The sequence below is a fragment of the Eumetopias jubatus genome, unplaced genomic scaffold, assembly GCF_037043125.1.
Source record: "Eumetopias jubatus isolate StellerSeaLion01/CBP00866 unplaced genomic scaffold, mEumJub1_p1.0 scaffold_5, whole genome shotgun sequence".
Lineage (NCBI taxonomy): Eukaryota > Metazoa > Chordata > Mammalia > Carnivora > Otariidae > Eumetopias > Eumetopias jubatus.
In genome coordinates, this window is record NW_028274811.1 from 87,733,215 (window position 1) to 87,759,987 (window position 26,773).

Here is a 26,773-nt window from a genome sequence, read left to right on the forward strand (position 1 = left end):
AGACCAGCAAGGGAATGCCCAAAGTCCTTGTTCAATTAACTCTATGTGACATGCAGGTGTGTTTACAGAGCAGCATCTTGCAGAATCATGTCCGGGGTTCAAGTCCTTCAATCCAAAATGTAATCACCACTAAGCACTTACAGTTTTTGAATCATGGGGTGAGTTTGTAATATTACTAAGAGCTAATATTTATTGAGCACTTACTATGTGTCAGGTGCTGTCCCAAGCACTTTATTTACTTACATAATTTTCAAAATAATCCTATATAATGTAGATACTAATATTATCCCCATTTTTAAAAATAAGAAAAACAGGCCTTTCCCAAGGTCCCACAGATCATGAGTGAGGGGACCAGCTTTGAAACCCAGAAGTCTAGCTCTAGAGACTTAAGTTCTAAACCACCATGATACATGGCCTTCCATGTGCCATCTGCACCCCACCCTCAAACAGTTCAAAAGTCAGTGTAAATAGAGATGCCGGGGTGGCTCAGTAGGCTAAATGTCTGCCTTCGGCTCAGGTCATGATCCCAGGGGTCCTGGGTTGCTATGTCGGGTTCCCTGTTCAGCAGGGAGTCAGCTTCTCCCTCTGCCCCTCCCTCTGCTCATGCTCTGCCCCCCAAAATAAAATCTTTAAAAAAAAAAAGTCAGTGTAAATTAAGGGTCCACTGGAAGAGACAGCCTCTTCAGAACACTTGGAGGCACGTTTGACGACTCATCAGGAAAAATAAACACCAATGAATACACTTTGGACAGAGAGAACAAACAGTGGTTTCAATGAAGAGCTCCTAAAACTATCATAATAAGAAATGGATTTAATATCTGAATTTTGTTCCTATTCTGGAATCCTGAGATGCAAAGGTAAGCCTGAAGATCTATGTGGCATTAAAGGTAAATTCATGTTGGAGCAACATTCAGAATCCAAGCATTAGAAAAGCATTTGGAGTCTACAGAAAATGTCACCAGCTATGATGAATGGGACAAAACCAGTCCCTTGAACTACCCTGTGTGCCATGGGACATCGGCAGTGGCTGGTCATCGTCTATTCTGCCATAACCATTAACAACAATCCCAAAGGCAGATTCCCAAAGTTGCAGGCACAGATTTGGGCTGGAGCTGCTTCTCAGCTGTGGAACTCCATGTGGGATGGCCATGGGGCAGTGGCGGGAGGGATTAATTCACTGGGGCTCTAGACAGTAGGTGTGCCCCAACGTTAATATTTTTATTGTTCCTAATAAATATTTTTAAATGCGGTATTATTTTCAGTAGGTATTACTAATTCATAATGTAAATGAAGGGACCTATATTAAACTGGGGCTGTTTTTCCAGGCTAGGAGAGGAAGGAACACAGGAGAGCCCAACACCCAGTGCCAGTAACACCAACGGAAGCAGCACTGAGTAAAGGTGAGCATCACGTGGACCAAAGTCCTTTGTGACTAGCCTAAGAGTAAGGCCAGGTTCGCTTCACTTTTCATCTCTTTAGACTGATTATTAGTCTTTTCTTACTCTAACAACTGATCACCTCAGAGAAAGTGAGGGTGTTTAACCCTTTTGCATCATTTCCTTCTCTCTGAATCTTCTAAAAAATTAATAAACAGGCAGACAAATCCAAGAATATTTTCAAATAGAAAAGTTTCAAACTATGTATGTATATTTTCTAAATAAACCAATGTCTGGTTATTCACAACATCCTATTTATTTATTTATTTTGATGTAGTGTTCCATGATTCATTGGAATCAAATAAGGACTTATTTATTTATTTATTTATTTATTTATTTTGACGTAGTGTTCCATGATTCATTGTTTGCGTATAACACCCAGTGCTCCATGCAGAACGTGCCCTCCTTAATACCCATCACCAGGCTAACCCATCCCCCACCCCCTCCCCTCTAGAACCCTCAGTGTGTTTCTCAGAGTCCATCGTCTCTCATGGCTCATCTCTCCCTCCGATATCCCCCCCTTCATTTTCCCTTCTTATTATCTTTGAGATGAAACACAAGATGGATGTTTTTCCAAAAGAATTTCAGGAAAAAACCCCACATACACGCTGTCTCTCAAACACTCAAACAGTTTAGCCGGGCTTCTTCAAAAATAAATTGTTTGACTGTCAAGACTATTTTACTAACAGTCATATAACTCTCATATACACAGCATAAATAAATAAGGTATTGGCAGTAATACAATCTAATTCACGGTTCTTTTATATTCAAAACAGTGGACTACTAACTAAAAATCTATTTATATGTATTCCTCTTCTCTATAACTACGTGAGCTGGACAAGCCTGGGGTTTAAAAACGTTATGAGGAAAAGAGACTACAGGGGGAAAAGCTACTTACAAGCATGAACTTCCTGAGAGCACTTCTAAAGGATACCCTTATATAACACTCATTTGCTAACTATAACTTAGGCTTTTCTATTCGTGGATGTAGGGTTCTGAAAAAGCCCTAATTAGGAAATATTTATTAGCTTTCTTTATGTTGCAAAAAGTGCACTTAAAAGTAATAACTATAGGGCGCCTGGGTGGCTCAGTTGGTTAAGCGACTGCCTTCGGCTCAGGTCATGATCCTGGAGTCCCGGGATCGAGTCCCACACCGGGCTCCCTGCTCAGCAGGGAGTCTGCTTCTCCCTCTGACCCTCTTCCCTCTCGTGCTTTCTGTCTGTCATTCTAATAAATAAATAAAATCTTTAAAAAAATTTTTAAAATAAATAAATAAAATCTTTAAAAAAATTTTTTTAAAAAGTAATAACTATACTTTTAAAATACCGCATTTTAACTAATTAGGTCAAATTAGTGAGATGTTATCACACTACCATTTGAGAAGAAAGGTAAGCAATTCTGTCAAGCTAGGTTGTGTTGGTTACTGAAATCTGCCAAAGTGAGAGAGATGGATATGCATTATTGAGGTTTCCTTTTTTTTGTTAAAGGTTTTATTTATTTATTTGTGAGAGAGAGAGTATAAGTGGGGTGAGGGGCAGAGGGAGAGGGAGAAGCAGACTCCCCACTGAGCAGGGAATCCAACATGCGGCTCAATCTCAGGACCCCAGGGTCATGACCTGAGCCAAAGTCAGACACAACTGACTGAGCCACCCAGACGCCCCATTATTGAGGTTTCCTGACTCTCCATGATGCTGATGTACACTACTGTTTTCCTTTCCAAGCCTTTTTCCCCCCACACCATCCTAGCACCTTTCAGAAACATCCCTTGTACATTAGCTCAGATACCTGGGCTATGGAGAAGAGGTGATCTGACAAACCCATCACACTAAAAGTCTTGCGTTCTCATGTCTTACTGGCCAGAGAATAGTTCCATTGTAAAGAAGCAAAGGAGAAGCCAAATATTAACTGAAATAATTAACTGATCACCATGGAATTTCAGTCACTGCTCTAGAAGATATTTTCAGGTTGGAAAAATCTTTTCCCCTCACTCCTTTTTCACTGTAAATTATAATGGACCACCAGAAAAGAATATAACATATAGATATGAACAGTTTAAACAATTATAAAATGAACAGCTATTTAACCACTATCCACTTCAAGAAATAAAATATTGAGAGCAATTTTCCTACACTACATAAATCACTCCATTTGGGGCAATTCTTTCTTTTAGATAAAGCCAAACAGTTGTTTTCCATCTAAAATATCTAGAAATATGAATTATGTATATATTTCATAAAATATACACTAATTTTTTTAATTATTAGTAAAGGTTTAGGCCTCAAAATCTTAGTAAAATGAAGGACACATTACTGTACTGCTCCATGACTGTTAGCACAGTGCTTTACACATGGTAGGCATCAATCAATGAAGGTCTACTGTAAGGGATGTGTTTGTTTCTATTTTTTCCACTAAGAGGGAAAATTCAAGATAATGATGTTATTTTGTAGAAGTGTCAAAAGTAAGTCCCCCCAAAAAAAGTCTGTATGTAGAGCTATGGGAAATGCAAGAAAGAAGACGTGTAGCCATATCCTACAGGACTAGGCTACTTCTTAAGAGTTTTGAAAGCTACCTCTGCCATACTCACTATTCTTCTAAATGACAGCTGTAGATTATCTATAACAGAAATCATTTATTGATATATGGTTATTAAGGCTCCTTGTAAATCTGTATTTTATTTTAGATAAAATATTAATGCTAGCAAGACCATTTAGAGTTAGGAGCATCCAATTCATTATACATAGTGTTCACATTAAAAAGACAATGGGCTTTATTTCAAGAAGCTAGTCCCATTTGGAAGAGTAAGCTGATCAGGGGACTGCTATAGTTTATTAAGGAGCCAAATCTAACTCCCGTGATCATTTTGGTCTCTGGACTGTTAGTCACTACAGCTTAATATGGGTGCACACAATTCTCTACAGTTTAGACAAGACTGCAATGCCAGCATCTAATGCTCTATGGTATCTTGCCTGTTAATTTTCAACATCCTATATGCAAATGCTTCCAGCCCGTGTGCATCAGACCACTACCAGGCTTTTGTGTGGCTTGGTTCTGTTCACGTTTGAGTGCCTCACCTTAAATGACCCTCGCCTTCAGTTCAGGAAGAGTGGCTGTCAGAAACAGAAATCAACTTTCCCAGGATCTATTTAGCCACTTGATCTGGAGGCAATTCTTAAAAGTCAGCCCTGTGATGTCAAGACTTGGTGATGAATATACATGGATTTTCAGTTATAAAAACACTTTGCATTTAAATAGTATTAGGCATCTCCCAAGATTTGTAGCTCAATTTGACACCTGTCAACCTAAATTAAATTTTTGATATTATTTAAATGTTGCCAATGCTTTTAATTTACAGAGTGGGCATGAGGATAAATATGTGGCATTAAATGAAAGAAGATATATTTGGCAAGTGACAATCCCTTATTTGGTTATATGAGGGAAAGGACAAATAGCCAATAAGTAAAGCAGGATTATAATATATAAATGTTTTCATTAAAAGAACTCTCAAATATGATAAATGTGTAAATTTTTAGGTTAAATTTTATCCCATTTAGTCACTTTTTCTTATCTAAATTAAAAAAAAAAACCTGTATCTGATGCTTAAGACAAGTAATCAGGACAGATTATAATCATTCCCAACACAACAATTATGTACTAAGTTTCAGTAAAACTAACCTGATTTTATATTACTAACCCAGTGCAATTTATCAGAAAAAAAGTGTTATTTGTGAATTAAGAACAAGCTAATAATTGGAAATACAGCTTAGTTCTAGTTGTCACACGGACAGTACAAAATCATTTTGCCTTGGTTTCACCAACTTTAGACTGGGTACTACAGAAAAAATGTCAGAACGTATAGCAAGTTAGGAAAATAAGACATTTTTCTAATACCACAAATTATGGCCCAACAGGAAAATTTGGCAGAACAGTCACTCATTAAATTAGGTAAAACAAAACTGAATCTCAAAACACAAAATTTGGAAAATATAAGTTTTTCAGTATCCAATGACTAATTCTTTAAAGTTCAAATGCCTGACATCAGCCCATTCATTGAAAACAGGCAGCCAGATCCCTGCTTTCCCTTTTTCTTTTTTTTTTTTTTTTTTTTTTTTGTGGGGGAAGGGCAGGGGCAGAGGGAGAGAGAGAATCTTAAGCAGGCTCCATGCCCAGCATGGAGCCCGATGCAGGGCTTGATCTCACGACTCTGAGATCATGACCTGAGATGAAATCAAGAGTCGGATGCTTAACCAACTGAGATACCCCGGGACCCCAAGATCCCTACTTTTCTTAAGAGTTTCTGCATTCAAACATCCCAAGGGTGGTATTTAAGCAGTTACCATAAATATACAGACTTTTAAGAAACTGATTTTGCTACATGTCAACTGCAAGATCAAACAAGGCTTTCTGTTAAAAAGCTGGAGGGCAGATTATAAAGAATTGGGTGTGAATTATAAAGATGCTAGGAAAATAGGTCTACACATGAAAGATCCTTTCCCCGGTTGGTCTGCTCCCAATTTCTTCTTCCCCGAACCAGTATTCTCCTGGATCCCTATGCTTTCGTCATAACCAAAACGATCAACTTGGGAGCATGAGTGGGGTGGAAAAGAAGGCACTGCATCCTCTATGCCTTTGGCAGAGTTACCAAGGTGCACACACTAAAAGAGGTGGCCACAGACATCATCCTTGTGAGTCAGAATGCCAAGTTCAAAAACAAGAAAGGCACTTCTGAGCCTGGGAAGTCATCTTCACTCCCTGAGGTGCTCAGAGTAGAATGAAAGGATTCTATCTGAAGAACTTGTGATCTGCTCCTGTGTGTGGAGCGGCTGCCAGACATGGCAGCAGCAGAGGGCCGCTATCTTTCCTTTCAGCAGCCATAGGCTCAATGACAACACCTGTCTCTGAATGACTGGCTGGAATCGAGGGGTGGCAAGTCACTTAAATACCAAGTTTTTCTTCTGTGATAGGAGGACACAATTCAAGGAAAGGACACAATTCAAGGTTTTTCTTCTGTGATAGGAGGACACAATTCAAGGTTGAGTAAACGCTCACATCTTACCCTGACAGTACTCTTGTACTCCCCCAACCCCTCCAACAGGACCACGCAATATAGAACAACATACAGCAAAACTTCTCCAGTCATCTTCTGCCAAACAATTTATCTCACGTGGTGCAGGCAGTCCCATCTCTAACCTGAAGTTGGTTCTGTTTCAGAGGAGTATGCTAGACCCCTGCTTTAGAGGTTTTTATTTGATGCAATCATAATAATCTATAAGATATATACAAAGCACACATAATTGTATATAAAAATAGCTTTAAAATTTAGCTAAGGTACAATTGGGAAAATTATTTTTTCCTGCTTCCATAGTTAAGCTCATATCTAAGAGGCCTTAATAACTTAATGTTCTTTCAGCTTTTTACCCAGTACTCACTAAAAGAATGTGAAAAGCTATTGTGCCTCAGTGCATGTTTCTAAGGTAATATCTAATGTTTTCTATCAAAAGTTTAAATAGTTCCAACTTTGTATGGTGACAAATGGTAACTAGATTTATCATGGGGATCATTTCATAATGTATAGAAATATCAAATTACTGCGACGTACACCTGAAACTAATAGGATATTGTATGTCAAGTATACTTCACTTTTAAAAAGAAAGTTTAAATAATACCAAAGAATGTCATTTGCAGCATATAGTAAATATTGACACTTTAAAATGGAATTGTTTCATGACTCTCTTCAATGTGTCCAATGTAATAAAATACCATAGAAATTTGATACCCACAGTCATCCATTTTAAAATTAGATGAAATGAGTTTACATTTGGAAATTTCATGGCATTCTTTTTTCTCCTTGTATTTACATTTCAATTCTACCTTCTCTGGAAAAATTTACCCCAGAGTAATACATGTTTTACACTTGAAAGTTCTATTCATCACTCTATCTCACTTCACTGTGACAAAAAATAGAAATAAATTTAAGTTTTATTTCCCATGACCATAAAGCTCTAGGTGTTAAACATTTCTTCTGAACTAAGTCATTACAATTATTAACAGATTATTAGCATATCAAACTAATGTTGGTAAATAGTTATTACAAGTAAAAAGTAAACTTTTATTAGAAAGTAATTTTTTTTACTTTTTTTGAATTATGTTATGTTAATCACCATACATCATTAGTTTTTGATGTAGTGTTCCATGATTCATTGTTTGCATATAATACCCAGTGCTCCACGCAGAACGTGCCCTCCTTAATACCCATCACCAGGCTAACCCATCCCCCCACCCCCTCCCCTCTAGAACCCTCAGTTTGTTTTTCAGAGTCCATAGTCTCTCATGGTTCGTCTCCCCCTCCAAATTCCCCCCCTTCATTCTTCCCCTCCTGCTGTCTTCTTCTTTTTTTAACATATATTATTTGTTTCAGAGGTACAGATCTGTGATTCAACAGTCTTACACAATTCACAGCGCTCACCATAGCACATACCCTCCCCAATGTCTATCACCCAGCCACCCCATCCCTCCCACCACCCACCACTCCAGCAACCCTCAGTTTCCTGAGATTAAGAATTCCTCTTATCAGTGAGGTCATATGATACATGTCTTCCTCTGATTGACTTATTTTGCTCAGCATAATACCCTCCAGTTCCATCCACGTCGTTGCAAGTGGCAAGATTTCATTCTTTTTGATGGCTGCATAATATTCCATTGTGTGTGTGTGTGTGTGTGTGTGTGTGTGTGTGTGTGTGTGTGTGTGTGTACACCACATCTTCTTTATCCATTCATCTGTCAATGGACATCTTGGCTCTTTCCACAGTTGCCTATTGTGGACATTGCTGCTATAAACATCGGGGTGCATGTACCCCTTCGGATCCCTACATTTGTATCTTTGGTGTAAATACCCAGTAGTGCAATTGCTAGATTGTATGGTAGCTCTATTTTCAACTTTTTGAAGAACCTCCATACTGTTTTCCAGAGTGGCTGCACCAGCTTGCATTCCCACCAACAGTGTAGGAGGGTTCCCCTTTCTCTGCAACCCCACCAACATCTGTCATTTCCTGACTTGTTAATTTTAGCCATTCTGACTGGTGTGAGGTGATATCTCATTGAGGTTTTGATTTGGATTAGAAAGTAATTCTTAATGAGATGAACAGGTAGTTTTGTTTTCCCAATGATGACATAGGTTAAATGCATTGAAGAATTTTAGTGCTAAGTGAAACAGTTTAGCAATAATTCTATTCCTGTTTTTTAGATAGATTTCAATGCTGAGAAATCTTGTTCACATAAATAAGTAGAGTTGCATGTACTCTGTTATGAACACAATGTCTTTAAAGAAATTCTATGACTTATATGTCTAGCAGCAATATATTATCTAAAATTATTTCAAATGTTCTATCAGATGACAAATCAGTTGGGTCCTCTTTCAATTTTGTCCAAAGTCAAAATGAGAAAAAGACTTAGAAAAGGAGGTCTCGTTGGGGCACCTGGGAGCTCAGTGGGTTGAGTGTCTGACTCTTGGTTTCAGCTAAGATCTTGGGGTCCTGGGATCTAGCCCTGTGCCATCAGGCTACCCGCTCAGTGGGGTGTCTGCTTCCTCTCTCTCTTTCCCTCTGCCCCGCCCCCCCACTCCTGCACACACTCTCTCTCTAAAATAAATAAATAAATCTTAAAAAAGAAAAGGAGGTGTTGCTTAATAATTAAGGCCGTTTAGTTTCCAGACACTAACTTAGGAGGTTTTTATCATTTAAGGACAAAACAGTATAACACATTCTGGATGAGGAAAAGGTCTGCCTTTCTTTTGGACAATGGGAACTGGTCCATTGGTAAAAGGGAGGCTGGAGAGAAAAGCCAGCAGTCTACTATGGCAGACACATGCCCGTCAGGAAAGAGAATCTGAAAAGTGATTGAATCAAAACTGTCTGTATCCACACAACCCTTAAGGAAGTCCTCCTCTATCTCTCCTTCCCCACCTGCTGCTGCATAACTCAGCCTGAAATCTGCTCTAATCCAGCCAGCCTTCAAAACCCACTGTCTTCACAATAGCATCACAGATCACCATAAGTCATAAGCAAATTATCCTACTGGACACTTACACTCTTCCGGAGCTCCACTCTATGACACTTGATACATCCTGCCCACATATGAGTACATCTTTTACCCCTCTAGTCTGACAAAGTGGTTAAGGGCACAAGACTGGAAGTCAGACAAACCTGCATTTGTTTCTCGCTCTGCCAATTTCCCTGACTGTGTGAGCCTGGACAAGTTTTCAAATCCCTCTGGGCCTCAGGTTTCTCATCAATAAAATAGAGATATCACCAACTACTTATAGAGTGAATATGAGGATTAGATAATTTACAGAAAGTGCTTGGGGTGCCTGGCTCAGGCGGTGGAGCGTGCAACTCTTGATATCGGGGTTGTGAGTTCAAGCCCCTCGTTGGGTGTGGAGCCTACTTAAAATAAAAAAATTAAAAGATAATAATAAGTAAAAGAAAGTGCTTAACACAGTGCTTGGCGTTTAGTAAGTACAAAATAACCACTTTATTATTTTTATATGACTAAGTTCCCCTAGACCAGGGGCCAAGTTGTATTCATTTTTCTGTGCTCCATAGAAAAGGGTCTCCACTGTGTGTTTTATCCAACACCTACAAGCAATCCAATTCTCAGAGGACACAGACTGGGTGGACTGCAATTTAACTCAATTCTGATACTATCTACCTGAAGATAATGTCAGATCCCACAGGTTAATGGCTCAGTCCCTCAAGACTGCCCCCTCTTCTGATTAATTTGCTAGAGGGCCTCACAGAACTCAGAGAAACAGCTTACTCATTAGATCACCAGTTCATTAAAAAAGGATATAACTCAAAAATGGCCAAATGGAAGAGATGCACAGGGCAAGGTATGAGAAAGGGCCCTGAGCACTATTCACTGCATCTCCATGAATTCACCAACCCCTCCGAACCCCATCCTCTGGGTTTTTAGGGAAGCTTCAGTACACAGGAATGATTGATGAAATCATTGGCTATCACTGATTGAACCCAAACTCAAACACCTCTTTCCTCCCTAGAGGTCAGGGGGTGGGGCTGAAAATTCCAACTCCTTTATGATGGTTGGTTCCCCTGGCAACCAGCCCTCCTCCTTAGGGGCTTCCCAAAAGTCACCCCCCACACACAAACTCAGGTAAGGTTAAAAGGGGCTTGCTGTGAATAACAAAAGACGCTCCTTTGCCTTTATTGCTCTTATCACTTAGGAAATTCTAATGGTTTTTAGGAGCTCCGTGCCAGAAGCCAGAAAAGGGAATAAAGACCAGATATGTATTTCTTACTAGAAATCATAATATCACAGGTCTTATGCCAAAGAGGTGCTCAATAAATTCTTAATGAAGGAAAAGGGAAAGGGGGAAAAAAAAGTATCATTATGGTAACTCACTAAAGCTATGATATTTAATATACCATAGGCCTTTAGTTTTGCTTGCTTTTCTAATTTTGGTAGCTATGCGTGGAATGCTAAACACTCATGGGAAGAGTGAAAATATTAACTTTTTAGAGAACATCTAACCAGACTCACCATATATTAAGAAATCTTACAGAATGAAAATAAACATCAGCTTCAAGGCAGAATAGAAAAGAGGGCCAACTAAGGAAAACAGCCTTGAACAAACAGACACCTGCCTATATGATCTACCTGATGCTCCTCACAGTTAACACTGCTACTGCCTTTCCCCCTCTTCGCTAGGTAAGATGTCCCAAAGAACTTAAACACTTTCTATAAAAAAAAAAAAAAGTCTTGATGTAGAAGGAGACTGACTTGCTGCTCCTCTATAAATTAGCAGAATGTACTGTCTTCTCAAGAATATCTGCGGAAACAAGTCGATCTAATCAGTAAGGGTATCATGCAGTAGTGGGAAAAACTGGAGGTGCTTATTTTCAAGTAATTTGAGGCCTTTCACCTTTTTTATTTTCCATTTACTTTCCAAATAGAGGCCCTAATATACCAAACATCTGGGTTCAAATCCTGACACTGCTCTTAGGATCTGTGTAACCTTGAATATGTACTTAATGTTTCTGAGCTTCAGTTTCCTCATGAGTAAAAAGAGAATACCACCCACTTTCCTCATGGGGTTACCAAAAGAAGTAATGTTATCCACTGTTCAGGTGCAAGAAAACCAGCTCAAAACAGGGATTCATCTTCAAGGCACAGAAGGACCTCACAGACTGGAAATCATGGCTCCTATCTCCTACCCCCATTCTCCTCTCAGAGCTGTGTGGTCCTCTGGTGTTTCTCACAGTGAGTCTATTCTTTCTCTGCAAACCCCCTTCTCTGTTCATGGGTGTGCCTGGCACCTGGGCTGTAACAGTAGCCCCAAAAGGGGTGGTTCTCCCCAATGAGTGACTCATTCTCTGGGCTCCAACTCTAGTTTCTCTGGAGAAGGAAACTGGGCGGTTTCCTTAGATGCCCCATTCTCACCCCAGGAGAGAGGAGAGAGGAGAGAGGCAAGGCCATTTCTACATGAGACTTTCCTGTCACCCCTCAGGATTTTTGGTCCCAGATCCACATGGTACATTGTCCAAAATGCCAACCAGGGCACCTGCTCCACGGTAAAGGTAGTTCCTTTTCACCTTACTTCACCTCCTCTCCCTACACCAACCAAAAATCACCCTAAACTCTAGGAACTCCAACCATTTTTCACAATGAGACCAATGAGTAAGGAAAGCAGATTACAGAAATCAATCCCAGATATTCTCTAAGTCTGAAGAAGATGCTAACAGAGAAATCACTGTGAATCCTGAATCTGATAGTACAACAAAGGTGTGACATCTTCAGATGCCATCTGCTTAGGAGATCTATCTCAAAAACAATCTCAAGCAGTTGACAGACACCCTTGGACCTCCATCTGTAAAGAAAGAAGGGTGAAAAAAACAGAAAAATTTACCTAAATGGTTTGTAAAATCAAGGCAGGGCCTCAGGAGCTGTGACCACAAACAAGTGGCAAGGTGAAAACAATTCACACTGCTGACTTCTAAAAGAATGAGTAGGTTCACAAAAGGACTACTCTTTGGTTATATTCACACACAAGTCAAAGGCAGAGACAACGTCATGCAAAAACCTGTCCAGAAAGGCCTCTTTCTATGTGTAGCTAGCAAGACAGTACTAATTTCCAACCACGAGTTAACCAAAGAGGTAAAATCCAGATTCATCCGGTCAATTTTGACTAAAAGAATAGTTTGAAAAAGTATATTAATGCAAAGCTTGTTGCAAGCAACTTCATTCAGCTTGTCAACAAGAATTTCATTTGAACTTAAGTTTTGAAGAACTAGCTATACTTTGTATATAAAAACATGCAAAAACATTACATATTTCCAAAGAGAAAAATGTATTTCGTGGTCTGGGAAGGTATTTTCACAAGTCTGTGAGTCTTCTGAAATGATGGTTAAATTAAAAAATACTTAAAGAAGGCTTTCCAAAATCTTTTTTCATGTTTGGTCCTTTTAACTCTATGACAGATAAGCCAAAGAAAAGAAGAGAGACTTTTAGCAAGAAGAGGGACCACAGGGCCCCTGGGTGGCTCAGTCCGTTAAGTGTCCGACTCTTGATTTCAGCTCAGGTCATGACCTCAGGGTTGTGAGAAGGAGCCCCGCCTAAGTCTCCATGCTCAGCGGGGAGTCTGCTTTTCTCTCCTTCTGCCCCTACCCCCATGCTTGCTCTCTCTCTCCAAAATAAATAAATAAATCTTAAAAAAAAAAAAGTGGGGGGAATAAGAGGGATCTCTAGTGTTTATGTACCCAGTTCATTTATTTTATGGATAATGAGATGAAAGATCAGAATGCTGAATGACGTGTCCCAGGTCATAGCCAAACTAGACTAGGAATTCAAATTTATTCAAATCAGGTATATCTTTTTCTTTCCTCCCACTTTACCGCGTAATTTCTCCATGCAGCTACTTAAATAATCAGTCAAGAGATAATCTAAGACTCTCTGAGCTGGAATTCTTCTAGTCCAGATGAAAAGGAAGCAGGAATCACAGATTTGGATCATTATCTCAGTAGATGATCTAATTCTGATTGGTTACCTTGAAGGAGGAGTGTCACAGTTACAGCTCTCTAAAACAAAGTTAACACTGTTAAATTTTCTAGAGATCCTCTCCAAAACTAGCCACATAACATTCTTGATCAGAATGCCTTGAATTCCCTTACATGAGAATGTATACTAATTTCTTCCCTTTCAGTCTTCTGCTGACCCGGAGAGGATAAGCAAACACTCCACAATGCCCATCAGGTGCCCAGTGAATGCAAGGGCTGTCAGGACACAGTCCTCTTCCAGACACTTGTCAGAGTGCCCAGTGACTCTCGTGCAGATCCCCTCCAGGTACAGAACATGCTACGCTTACGAATCCCTTCCCCTCTTTCGGCCTAAGTTTCCTTACCCCTGGCACAAGTGACTGTCCTATACTTCATCTGATCCAAGGACTCTGGGTCCTGTCTTGAGTTTTCCTCCTTCAAAACAAGGCATGCTGTGACTTAATGACCTCTAATACAATCTTCTGGATTAAAATGTACAGATATGAGGGCGCCTGGGTGGCTGAGTCAGTTAAGCATCAGACTCGTGATTTCATCTCATGTCATGATCTCAGCGTCATGAGATCGAGCTCCAGATTGGGGTCCATGCTTGACACAGAGTCGGCTTGAGATTCTCTGTCTCTGCCCCTCTCTCCCCCACTCTTACTCTTGCTCTTGCTCTCAAATAAATAAAATCTGTTAAAAAATGTACAGATATGAATGACTTATGCCCCTTGCCTTGAAGATTTGGGTTATCTCTGTTACGACACAGTAGAAATCCTGACATTTGAATTTTGTATGATCAATCTTGTACTGTTCTGTTACTTTTCCCATAAATTATGAGGCATATTTCCTAGCACAATATCAGTGTCCTCATCTAAGCTTTTTAAAAACATAAATATTAGAGTACTTGAATGCGCATCTGGAATCATTTTGTGAACTCAGTGCATTCGTGACAATTATCTATAGAACTTTTTTAAAAGTACAACATGGTAAAAAAGGCAAATGCTATTAAAGAATATATAGTAAAAAACCTGTCTCCCACTCCTGATCCCCAGGCTTTCAGAAACCCTTTCCAGAGCCACTACTGTTACTAGTTTCTCATGTATCCTGTGTGCAAGTATATACGGATGCACAGCCCCCATCCCTGATTTTTGTTTGTAATTTTATATAATGGGAGCGTATTATATGCTGCTGCTCCCCTCCCCCACTTTTTTTCCTTGCTTATACAATGTCCTGGAGATCACTCCATATTAGCAAAAATGTATCATCTTTTTGCTCTTCCTCTCTAAAATGACCTGGGTTCAAATTCCAGGTCTGGGGCCCAAGTCCCAGTCTCTGTCTTGTCACCTGCACATTTTGAGTTACAGCATCTTCTAAAAGAAATGAGTGCAATACTATCTGTAGGGTGCCTAGTAGAGTACCAGGCATGCAGTGATGCTGAATGATTGCTGCTCATGAACATTCCTCTCCCTGCGGAGCTCCTCAGGGAACGTGGCCTTTCATGGAAGATGATGTGAGACTGCAGAATCAGACCAACACAAATTCAAACCCTGCCCTCAAATTTCTTGTAAAAGGGTCATGGCATTTCTGAGAGAGACATGTATTCTTTTATTAGGCCAGTTCTCTACTAATGGATATTTAGGTAGTTTCCAATCTCTGTAATGACAAACACAACAATAGGCCCACTCATATTGTATAAGTAAAGTAGCTGATCTAATAACACACTGAGGTTGGGACTTAACTTGCAAGATCCCGGATCCAGAGTCCCAGCTTCTCTTTATTCCTCATTCAACAACTCTGCTTTCCTCTCTGAGCACTTTCCTCTTTGCCCTTTGTCATCAGTTTCCATTGTCTGCTTGACATGAAAAATGCACGTGGGTAGGCCTAGCAACTACTAATTACTTCAAATAGGAGAAACCACCTTTACACAGAAGATGAAATGATTATCTGAATTCTAAAACTATCATACAATCTTATCATTATTATGAATTCACTGTAAGGAATTTGTTCCCAATTCATGGCCATGGAATCACCCAATGGGGCTAGAGAGTGCCCAGCATGGGGTAGAGGATAAAAATCAGAGAAGAAAATTGGCTACTCTGAGAAGAAGGACCACCATTAGCAAGACAACCCCCAACTCCGGGCTACTAATACTGCCTGCCAGCACGGACATGGGTTGCACCTGGATTTATGGGAGGTAGCTCACTGGATCACCCTGCCCCAGTCTGACATCGGTTTCTACTCACATAGCTTGCCTTTCATCAGCTTTACAAAACCTTTCAAAATATATTTCTGACTGCCACAAGCCAAGTTGGGCTTCTGCTGACGTCACATCTCATACAATGTGCCAATCACAGGAAGTACTCATGAACGATTATTATTTTCTTGACATTACTATTTCTCAACAGCCCAGAGCTATATATGGCATCATCTGAAGCTGTACTTGACTATATCAAAGCATTTTCCTGTCTCTCCTGCTTTGGGCTGCACCCACTTCAGGTCACCAATGGATGCTGGTTAGCTCCCCACGTGTGAATCATTTGCTACAGGGTCTAGAGCTGTATGGCACCATCGTCCCCTGCTGTGGCCAACTGACCTACTAACAGAAAAGTGCTTGTGCTGGGAGTCATGCAGTGTTGAATCTGATCTAGTGATGTTCACAGGGGATGCTGGAGAAGCCCACAGTGAACCCCAGGAGCAGGCGGAATCAGCCATTCACACCAGCTGTTAATCTGGGTTCCAAAGAGGCAGCCCTCCCACCACATCTGGACCTCAGAGGAGGTTCCACCTTAGCACACAAGAGACTTGCTTTAAAATGAAATTGTCACTATTCAAAATTCTGGACACTTTGCATAAATATTCAAATTGTATTCTTCCCTTAAAACACTGGAAGTTTTGGCAACACTGAGTCCACTCTCCTGCAGAGAAACAAGGGGCTTGGCTTGAGCAGCAGCTGTCTGCTTGCGGACCAGCACAAACCAACCTCACTCAGAAGTCATTTTTGTCAGCTCTGGGGGAACTGTGTTTGCAGTGTTTTCCATAGATGCTGAGTGGGAATGCCAGCATGTCAGTGGATCCTGCTTTTCAGTTGTTCGAAGACTATACTGCAACTATTTATTTCTCTGTTCATCACTGGGGTATGGTTAAGAACCTAAAATGCTGCCTCAATCATAGCATTGTTTATCCGTTGCAAATGGCTCCACCCCATACTTTTCTTACAGCTAATTATGGATGATAGCCAAACATGCTGTCTACACTGCCTACTTAGAGCAGATTCTCTTCTGACAGGAAGCCACCTATGTGAGTTGCCAAGGCCTTGTCAGAGAAAGGGCTGTACAAATACGCACTTTGCCTTCCTGCCCTCTCGCCTCCTGCTTTAGCCCCAAACCAGGTAGATTTGCAGGAATGCTCTGGCCGTCTGCCCTGGAGCTGCACCCCTCTGGGTGGGGCCCAGGCAGGCTGGCTGCAGGGCTCTGACTCTGAAATGCGCTTCCTCCTAGAGGTGCCAAGGCCTAATCTTTGTGGATTCTAAACACAATGGCTTTTTTGCTACCAGGGAATTTATTATTCATGATTGAGAGGTAAAAAAAGGTGTTTTAAATTTGTAGACAACTGAGATGCAAGGGGAGTAGTCGCTAAGTTAGACTGAATTACTTTAACTTAAGAAATAAAAGAATGTCTCCTACAGTAACAAATCATGTACAGATCAATGTTATAAACTAACAAAAAACAAAGGCCTCCTACCACAACTTGGTTTTTATTATATATAAATGTTAAATGAGGTGAGAATTTATGCCTATAACTCCTGAAACTGTAATTCTAAAATGTTGTTTTAGGGAAAATATCAGCAGAACTAAATCTATGAAAATTAATAGCTGGCCTGTTTAGAGCTAAAAAAAAAAAAAATCTATCTTCTATCTAAACCGTAACTCCATTTTTGCCAAATACAATACAATCGAATTAACTTTTTCTATGTCTCAATATCAGCATTCCACCACTTTGTCAAAATTTTTAAATGAAAATTTAAGTAACTGTGGCAGCATCATTTAGTAAAGTAGTATTTTTGTTCCCTCTGGTCAGTAAAAAGTAATTTTTTAAAAAACAGGAGCTACTGTTCCTTTCCTGCCCAGCCACCCATGAATGAGTCTCAGGAATAGGGAGCGTCTAAGGAAGGGGGCTGTCGGAGCTGGGAGCGTGGGAGGAAGAAGGGACAGGGCTGAAAGAACTGCCTATAGGGGCAGAGAAGGAAACAGAGGCCAGAGGGCTACAGTGACCTAGTGACCCACAGGCCACTCCCTCAAGCATCCCTCCCTTCCCCCAGGCAGCGGAACCTTCAAGGGGGACTAGCAGTGCCGTTGGTCGTAGGCAGGCTTGACGCTAAGCACAGCGGGCTCTCAGGCTCACCAGAGACCCCTCCCTCTCACACACATCCCAGCCCAGCTTCACACAAAACTGCCCACCCTCTTGGGGCCTGGAGGGCTGGGACAAGGAGTGCAGCAGTGACTAATGTAGGTGAAGACAAGAGGACCCTCTTCAAATACTCTGCTCTGAATCTGAACCCCACCATGACCTTAGGAGTAGGGCATGGGTGAGACTGGGTCACCACCAGCTGGGTTCAACTGAGGCTCAAAGCTGAGTACATTTGAATTAGAGGAAAAAGAAAATACCAGATTTGAAAAAGCAGAACAACATTAATCCCAGCCTCAACCACATCCTCCCTGTGTGTGTGACAGCAACTGTAACACCTCATCATTGGCATTTGCTAAGTGGTCCTTCCCGACCCAGGACAGTCACACTGTCCAAGAGAGGGTCACCTCTGGATCCCAGAACATATCAGGGTTTTGTGGAAGCCAGGCTTGACAAGTCACGCTAAACGTAATTCCAAATCAAAGAGAAATGTGTACAGAGCAAAGTCTTAGTTTCTAAACACAGCATTGTTTAATCCTTTTTAGATTAAAAACGATGAAAATACACTGCTGTTGAAAATATATATAATAAATTAGCATGAATGCTTAAAGCTATCACTACAAGGAGATTCACTTTAGTTATATTTATAGTCTTCAAAATTTCAAGCAGCTTAAACATCCAAGAACTAAAGACTGGTTGAATAAGTTATGTCATGTCTATACATCTGTGTGGCAGAAAATTACACAGATCTTAAAATAGTGCTAAGAACTGGGGCTCCTAGGTGGCTCAGTCGGTTAAGCGTCTGCCTTCGGCTCAGGTCGTGATCCCAGGGTCCTGGCATGGAGCCCCACATCAGGCTCCCTGCTCAGGAGGGAGTCTGCTTCTCCCTCTCCCTCTGCCTGCCGCTCCCCCCGCTTGTGCTCTCTCTCTGTCAAATAAATAAATAAAATGTTTTAAAAAATAGTGCTAAGAACATTTCAAAACTTATTAGAACATATCTAGGATATATTATTAAATAAGAAAAGTGGATTGTAAAAGAATACTATATTGCTTTTGCAGAAAAGATATACAAACAACCAGAAGGCTATATAATAGTGTTAAGTACTAGGAGAATGGAATTGAAGATGAAAGATTCTTTTGTTTTGGGAGGAACGGTTCTAAGTTTCCTAACTTTTCTTAAAACAAGCGTGTATGTATGTATATATGTATTTTTATGTAAACTCTACACCCAACATAGGTTGGACCCTGAGATCAAGAGTTGCACACTCTACCAACTGAGCCAGCCAGGCTTTTATGATAATAAATGCATAATGTGCTGCACTTTTTTTTTTTTTAAAGTAAGCTCCATGTCCAGTGTGGAGCCCAATTTGGGGCCTGAACTCACTACCCTGAGATCAAGACCCCAGCCGAAATCAAGAGTCAGAGGCTCAACAGACTGAGCCACCCAGGTGCCCCATAATGTGCTGCATTTTAAAAAGATCTCCCAGACGCTGAGAGGCTGTCTTGGAAAAACCTGGGTGGTACATTAGCCACACCCTCATCCCCTACCAAAGAGAGAGTATGTTTTACTACAATACAAGATGAGTGGAGAGTGGGGGCAGGGGGGGATATGAGGTTCAATACCATCCCCTGGGGTGTTCTCTGCATAAGGTAAGAGAAAAACAAAAACATGGGGCACCTAGGTGGCACAGTGGGTTAAATGCCAACTTCTTGATTTCAGCTCAGGTCGTGATCTCAGGGTCATGAGATGGAGCCATGGGTCAGGCTCTGCACTCAGCATGGAATCTGCTTGGGATTCTCTCTCCCTCTCCCTCTCTCCCTCCTGCTTGTGCTCTCTCTCCCTCTCTCAAATAAATAAATGAATAAATCTATCTTAAAAGAGAGAGAGAGAGAAAACCAAAAACTCCTGTCCATAAATTAGACAGCTTCTAGAATTGGGTGTTCAAGAAGAGCCACACACCCACACACATAGAAAGTATTACAGAGGCAGGTATCTTTATAAGAGCACATTTGAAGAAAAGGAGCTGAGTAGGTTTGTATAAAAAGCATGTGTGAATCCCGCATCTCGAATAGGATGAAATGTTGATTTGAAGGAAGGAATGCTTTTGATATATTCAGTTGGTCTCGATAATTTCATGAGGCATGGCAATTCAGAAACAGCATAGGATTTGAAAGTTCAATTATTAATTACACCACACTGTATTTGATCCAAATGGGGTTTAAGACTGCTCATATACAAAGATAAATAAAAAAAATTAAGATAAAGATATTAAATATTAAGGCTAGAATTTTTATCATAAGCCACCTATTATATAATCTCGGACAAATTACCTTTTAAAATCTTAGTTTCCTCATCAGCTGAACAGGGATAATGATAATACTTATGTAACAAAGTAACCCATTGCAAATCATGTCTTATTTTTGCCGCTGCAGAACCAACAGAAAGAATTTAATTTCCTCCCAGCTCAGTGAGAGGGAGGGAGTTACAGTCAGATCTAATTTGACTTCAAAACAGTAAGGCGGGTGACATTCTCACAGCCGGGAGCAGTAGAACAAAATACTTTCCTCCTAGGCTTGGCATAAGGATTCAGTGAAACAATGGACGTCATAATGCTATGTCAATTGTCATGCAATGTTCAGATAGAAATTGTTATTAAAAATTCCACTCATTTCCCACAATACAATAAAAACAAAAACCAGGAGACCTAGGTTCTTATCCCAGTCCCCCCTCTGTCTAGCTGCTGGAATCATGTCCTCCTCATCTGTAAAATGGGAATATACTCTTTGCTTTGCCCTATCTCACAGGTTATTGTGGGCTCAAGTGAGACAGCATATGAGAAAAGTCCAGGGGCACCTGGGTGACACAGTCAGTTAGATGTCTCTTGGTTTCAGCTCAGATCATGATCTCAGAGTAGAGAGATCGAGCCCCACATCAGGCTCCATGCTCAGCATGGAGTCTGCTTGTCCCTCTTCCTCTACTCCACACCCCTTCCTGCTCTCTTGCTCTCTCTCATAAATAAAATCTTTAAAAAAGTCCACGGAACGTGTTAGATAAGGGTGATCTATAAGTAAGCCATAAATCAAACTCAGTAATGTATAATGTCACTTTATAGTACAATTCTGTGAGTTCTGAACATGAAACATGGATTAAAACTGATTAGCTGGTTTTATTACAGAAGTAGTATTCATTTAAAACAAAAAATCTGAGCAACCCAGATGTCCATCAATAGTAGAATGGATAAAGAAATGACCATAACATGGAATACTCACAGTAAGAAAAATGAATACACTTTAGTATACACTACATATAGCATTGATAGAGAGAAGCAAAACACAAACAATACACATCATGATTCATTCATATAATGTTGCAAATAGGCAAAATAAACTTGTTTGTTCAGGGAAGGCTGCACACTATTAAAATTATAACAAAAATTAAGGAAATAATTACCACAAAGTCAGATGGGGATTTTCTCTGGTTGGGGAGGGAGGAGATAGTGAAGATATCATCAGGCCAATAGGAAGGACTTTGGCGCTGTTGGCTATGTTAAATTTTCTGTGTGTACGTGCGAGTGTATATATATATATATTCATGTATATATGTACACTGTAGTCACTTTTCTACACATATATTTCACAATAAAAGACCAACAATAACAAAAATTCAACTAAATTCTGTACAGATTAAGTTATGTCAATAGTGTTCCTTTTTTTTGTTTTAAGAACTTTTGCTAAGAGTTTCAGTTCTAATCTCAGATACATCAAACTAAGAGATTACTCAGTTGGGATTTTATTCAAAAAGAAAATATAATCATTAAGCAGGTTATGGTGATTCAAGCTGACTACTGGTCTTACTAGTAATTTCTAATTGCTTGGACATTTTCAGGGCCAAATTAAACATTCTACTGTTACCAATAAAAGAAAACTACATGGCTATCATCACCTGGGGATATCTCACACCACCACCCTAAAAGGAAATGCAAAGTTACATCAGTGACTTACCAGCTGGCTGTGTTTGTGCTATCCTCTTTGGGTAAGTCTTGCTTCGACTTCTTGCCACATTCTGATCTGGCCGAGGAAGTTGAATAGAAAGATCTCGACTCATTTGCAATGCTGTCCTGCCACTTGGAAGTGCAACATTTTGGTTAGCACAGATAAAACCACATAGTCGCAAAATTAAACCACGGCTCACTCAGAATATCTACAATGTATGGAGAGGGAAAAAAAGCACAGACTCACGCAGGCCATGGGTATATAAGGGTTTTCAATGGGTTCTCATTGCAATATTAACCAAGGGCTAATAGGAGAGTCTTAGGTTAGATAGAAGGATGATCTATCAGAAAAACAGGGAGAAATGTATTAAAGGAGTTAGGTTTAGATTTAAGTAGAATGATGAGCTAGAAATAGAGGATGCTGATGGTCTTCCAGCTCTACAACTAAATAATAAATTACATTAGGCTAAAGTAAACAATAGCAATGAATCTACATGAATCAACATGTCTCTGGGTTGTACTTACACAGCAAGTTGTAAAGCATACCTCCCCCACAGGACCACTTGGTATGATTTTACCCTGAACCCTGCTGTGGCACAATCCACCATTTATTATGCTCACCTCACCTGTACCAGATCAAGTGCCCAGGAAGATTTAGAGCCAGCCTAAAAGCCCACGCAAAGTGCTGCTTCTTAAAGAGTCTGAGAATGCAAGAAGGTGTGCTCTCCTTGGGAATGGACTAACTTTCAAGTAATCTTCCTGAGCAATTGTGCAATTCTGTTTGCTGGATTTCAGTGAACATTCATCTTACTGAAAAATTATTCCACAGCTGCTGAATTTCAGCGAATGAATGACCCTGACTTCCACAGGAAAATATCATTCAGGTACAGGAAAAATGCATTTCTGTATGTTTGGTTTGATTCATCACAAAAAGAGCCATGTATGGGAGGAAAAAGGACTTTTAATGGCTCAAATCTTATTCCTCCTACATTTACAGGATAAATATTAGTAAATCTCTCCCCAAAAGAGATGAGACTCATAAAGCAAAATTCACCTCCTACGTGCTGCTGGGAAAGTTTCCCATAGTGATTACCCCAATTACCTTTATTAGAAATAAAAAGATGCTTGAAATACTCATAAAAGTGACTCCTCATCAGGCTAACTGGGGATACCAGTTGGTATGAGCTACCATGGGAATTTAGATGGCAGGTTCTATCCGTGAGCATGCTTCGTGTTCAATAGTTCACGGGAACCAGGCAGAAGGGAGGGGAGAAAACCTGTGACAGATTTTCTTTCACTTGAAATCTAACTTTTTTTTTTTAAGGTAGCATATAAGGTAACACAAGTAGCAACATCTCTCTCCTGAAAAGCTAAAAAAAAAAAAATCCCATATTAAGAGCAAAATTCCATTATTATAAATGGTTTGAGGTATAAAGATAAGAGCTACTTACAACAGACTTTCTCTGTTATCAGAAAGATTTGGGTACTGTGTATCTCATTGCAGAGAGGAAGAAATATTTGCCCTAAAAATATAACCCAATATGTGGGCCACAGTGGCATTTTATAATGAGATTTTACTTTATCATTCGATTTTTCCTCATGGTTTCTCTCTCAGGAATAGTGAAGAAATACGAAAATCATATTACAAGATTAATAAAACTATGGTCCAGAAACATAAACTGATCTGTACCAGCATGTACAGGGCTCCTGACCAGAGCAAGCCTTCTGACCTCCAGATGGTTGTGGCCCAGCCTGGTGGCACAGGAGAGAGGGCAGAACACGGAGCCGTCGGGTTTGAAGTGACAAGCCCCGCTTAAAACAAAGCTCCGCTACCATTGTGTGGTCTTCAGCAGATTATTTTTAAAATCTCCCGGAGCCTCATTTTCTTCATTGAAAATATATTTCTACTTATGCAGTCTCTTTCCAAGCAGAAATATTCTTGTACAGTATTCTTACTATTTCCTTGTAGCAGAAAGTATGTGATGAAAATAGAGATTTACAGTGTAAAGTGTGAGAGTTCCTATACATGTCTGGTGGCTCTCCGTAGTGACAGGAAAGAGCTTTTGTCCCCCCATAATCACCCACTTCCCTGCCACCTCACACTCTGGCGCATGCACTCTGCTAGGGAGAGCACAACTGGCAATCAGCGGGGTAAGGGGGAGGGAACAAGTGTAACAAGTGTAAAGACACCTGGGTTCAAATCCCAGCCTTGCCACTTATTGGTTCAAGGTCTTTAGTTCAGTTACTTTATTTGGGGCGGGTGCAGGGGGGTGCTCAAATTTCTCATCTGTATAAATGAGGATACGACACCTCCCTTGGCAGGTCATTACACAGATTAAATAAAGTAACACATTTAAAGCACCTGACACAAAAGAGTTCCTCGTGAGAGCGTGGTCTCTCCCACACTTCAAGAAATGTGGGAAGCCCATGTGATTTCAGTCTTCTAAGAAGGTCACCTGGGTCCCCAGGGGGATTTCTCAGGCCTAATTCACACTTCTGGACGATAAAGTCTATACAACTCATTCATTCTAACCAGGAGTCACCTACATACTTAACAGGTAAAGGCAAAGTTAGTTTTTGAGGAGCTCAAAGGAGCGCTCAGTGTATAACAAAATATTTCATCAGTACCTATTTCAAATTATTGCTATCTGATAATAAAACAACAACAAAAGAATTAGATTTTGGATTTCAACTCAGTTTACCCACAAATTTTGAATTTTTGAAAGGACTGGCAGTCACAGATCACTAGAAATATCAAATTTTTTCCTTCATAAGAATTCATTTTTCTAAAAGGTGTTGGAATCTTCTTGGTATTCTGCAAGCCCCAAGATGTAGGAAAGAGTGTAAAGGCTAGAACTCTGTCTTCCTCCATTACACACACACCACTAAAAATACATCCACAATTATACACACAGAACACGCAGACACCCACATTCACACACCACAGCCACTTGTCACGCTGTTCTTTATCCCTGATGCTCTGAAGGCCTGCTGGGTAGAGGAGGGGGTTGCCCGTGTTTCCAGCGCTCTGCTTTTATTCTACAGCTTCTCCAGAATGTTTCAAGAAAGGAGTAAGCATATGATGTTTGTTAAAGGCTGGTTGCTTTTCCTCTTTTGACAATTAACAGTCCATGGGCTGGCAACCACCCAGCAGTCAGAGACCCACCTCTGCGTGAGCCTAGCTCTGGGCAGTGGGCTGAAACATCTTTCTTCCAGGGACGGTGTAATGTTAATACTTCCTACATACAGACATGGAGATTTGGGTTTCATTAAGACTTACTAGGGAGTTAATACCATCCACAAAATTAGAACAGATTTAGCAGAGCTTCCAATTCTGCAAAGGTTACCTTTAATTACATTCTCGGAAGAAATGATATTTAATATGCAAAATCCAATAAGTTTCTAATAATCATTCCCAGTAGCCACAACATTTGCATTTCAATAAATTTGAGAAATCAGGTATGGGTAAATTTGTGGAAACCGACTACAGCATATGTTAAGCAGCATAATTACAACTTTAATAGCATGAACACTGACAGATGCCTTTTCACTAGCTTCATTTTAGTGACAAGGAGATAGATTTACACATTCTCTTGATAACCCTAAAAATGTTTTATGCCCCAATTGGAAAAACAGCCCAAATATTGACTCTCAGTTCTTCTCAATATAAAAATTTCCAGCTTCCTAGCTGGGTTACCTTGAAGAGTGACTTGGCCTCTCTGAACCTTAGTTTCCTCACATATTAAGGAGGATAATGTTAAGAAGACTGCAATGATTCAAAGAAGCAGTGATTGGAAAACATTTAGCACAATACATGGCACTTAGTTACTGCTCAGTAAAGTTTAGATATAATTACAGCATTGCTACATGTAGGTTTTATGCAGTAGGGAACATGATTTGATCCACAGTATAAAGTACACATTGTGTTACAACAGGGGATCAACTGAATGTCCTAAGAACACCATTCAACTACAATTCAGGATATCTACTTTGTTTCATAATCACAACATAATTAAAAATAAAGTGATAATTGTATTGAAACGAATGTCTGAAGATAATAAGCTTTACTACATTCTAAAAGCCCTAAGCTTAAACCTGAAAGGCTGTTTTTTTTGTTTTTTGTTTTCTAGAAATAGGGGAGACAGAGAAAGAGAGAGGAGAGTGGGGAAGGGGCAGAGAGAGAGGGAGAAAAAGAATCCCAAGCAGGCTCCACACCCAGTGTGGAGCCCAAAGAGGGGCTCGATCTCAAGGCCCTGAGATCATGACCTGAGCTGAAATCAAGAGTTAGGACACTTAAGCGACTGCACCACCCAGGCACCCCCGTCAAGAAAGTTTTAATAAACTGTTACACTTTTGAAATTCATGGGCACTGTAGAAAAATTAAAAAAAGATTTAAGTCATAAACTTTAATGTGCATATATGTGGACAACTGACCTCTATATGTATTTATTCATACATACACACACCCTTCCCCAAGGAAAAAATGCCATTTACCTATACCGGTGCTTATAACTCATGGATCCAAACTTGCTGAGTTTTCTTGACAATGAATTTGATTCATTTTCTGGCATTCTAATAAATTTTTAAAAGAAAATTAGATAAGGATTCATAAATACTCACACAACACTTGAGCAAAAGCTACGAAGAAAATACAGTGCAACACTGTTTCACAGCTAGTCGAAATATTTTATTTATTCTACATGTTGGCAGGAGATAATTATCAGTTATTTTAAGCTAAAATTTGAAATACAACCACTCTCTAGGATTTTACGTACATCAAATACTTTCTCTACTTAAGAATTTTGTCACAAAAGAAAAAAAAAAGGATTTCGTCACTATGTTGATTTACCCATGCCATGGTTTTCATGGCAGATCTGATGTGGTGTTTCACTGT

The 26,773-nt window shown here is 40.0% G+C and overlaps 1 protein-coding gene across 1 annotated transcript in view; it reads right to left on the reverse strand.

The window, feature by feature from the left end:
* The window catches only part of EPB41L4A (erythrocyte membrane protein band 4.1 like 4A), a 242,192-nt gene that overhangs the window by 49,651 nt on the left and 165,768 nt on the right, over positions 1–26,773 (reverse strand). The window contains exons 12-13 of the mRNA XM_028102759.2: positions 26,374–26,451; positions 21,890–22,011 (exon numbers count right to left, since the gene is read on the reverse strand). Of these exons, the coding sequence (XP_027958560.1) occupies positions 21,890–22,011; positions 26,374–26,451 (200 nt within the window). The remainder of the gene's footprint in view (positions 1–21,889; positions 22,012–26,373; positions 26,452–26,773) is intronic.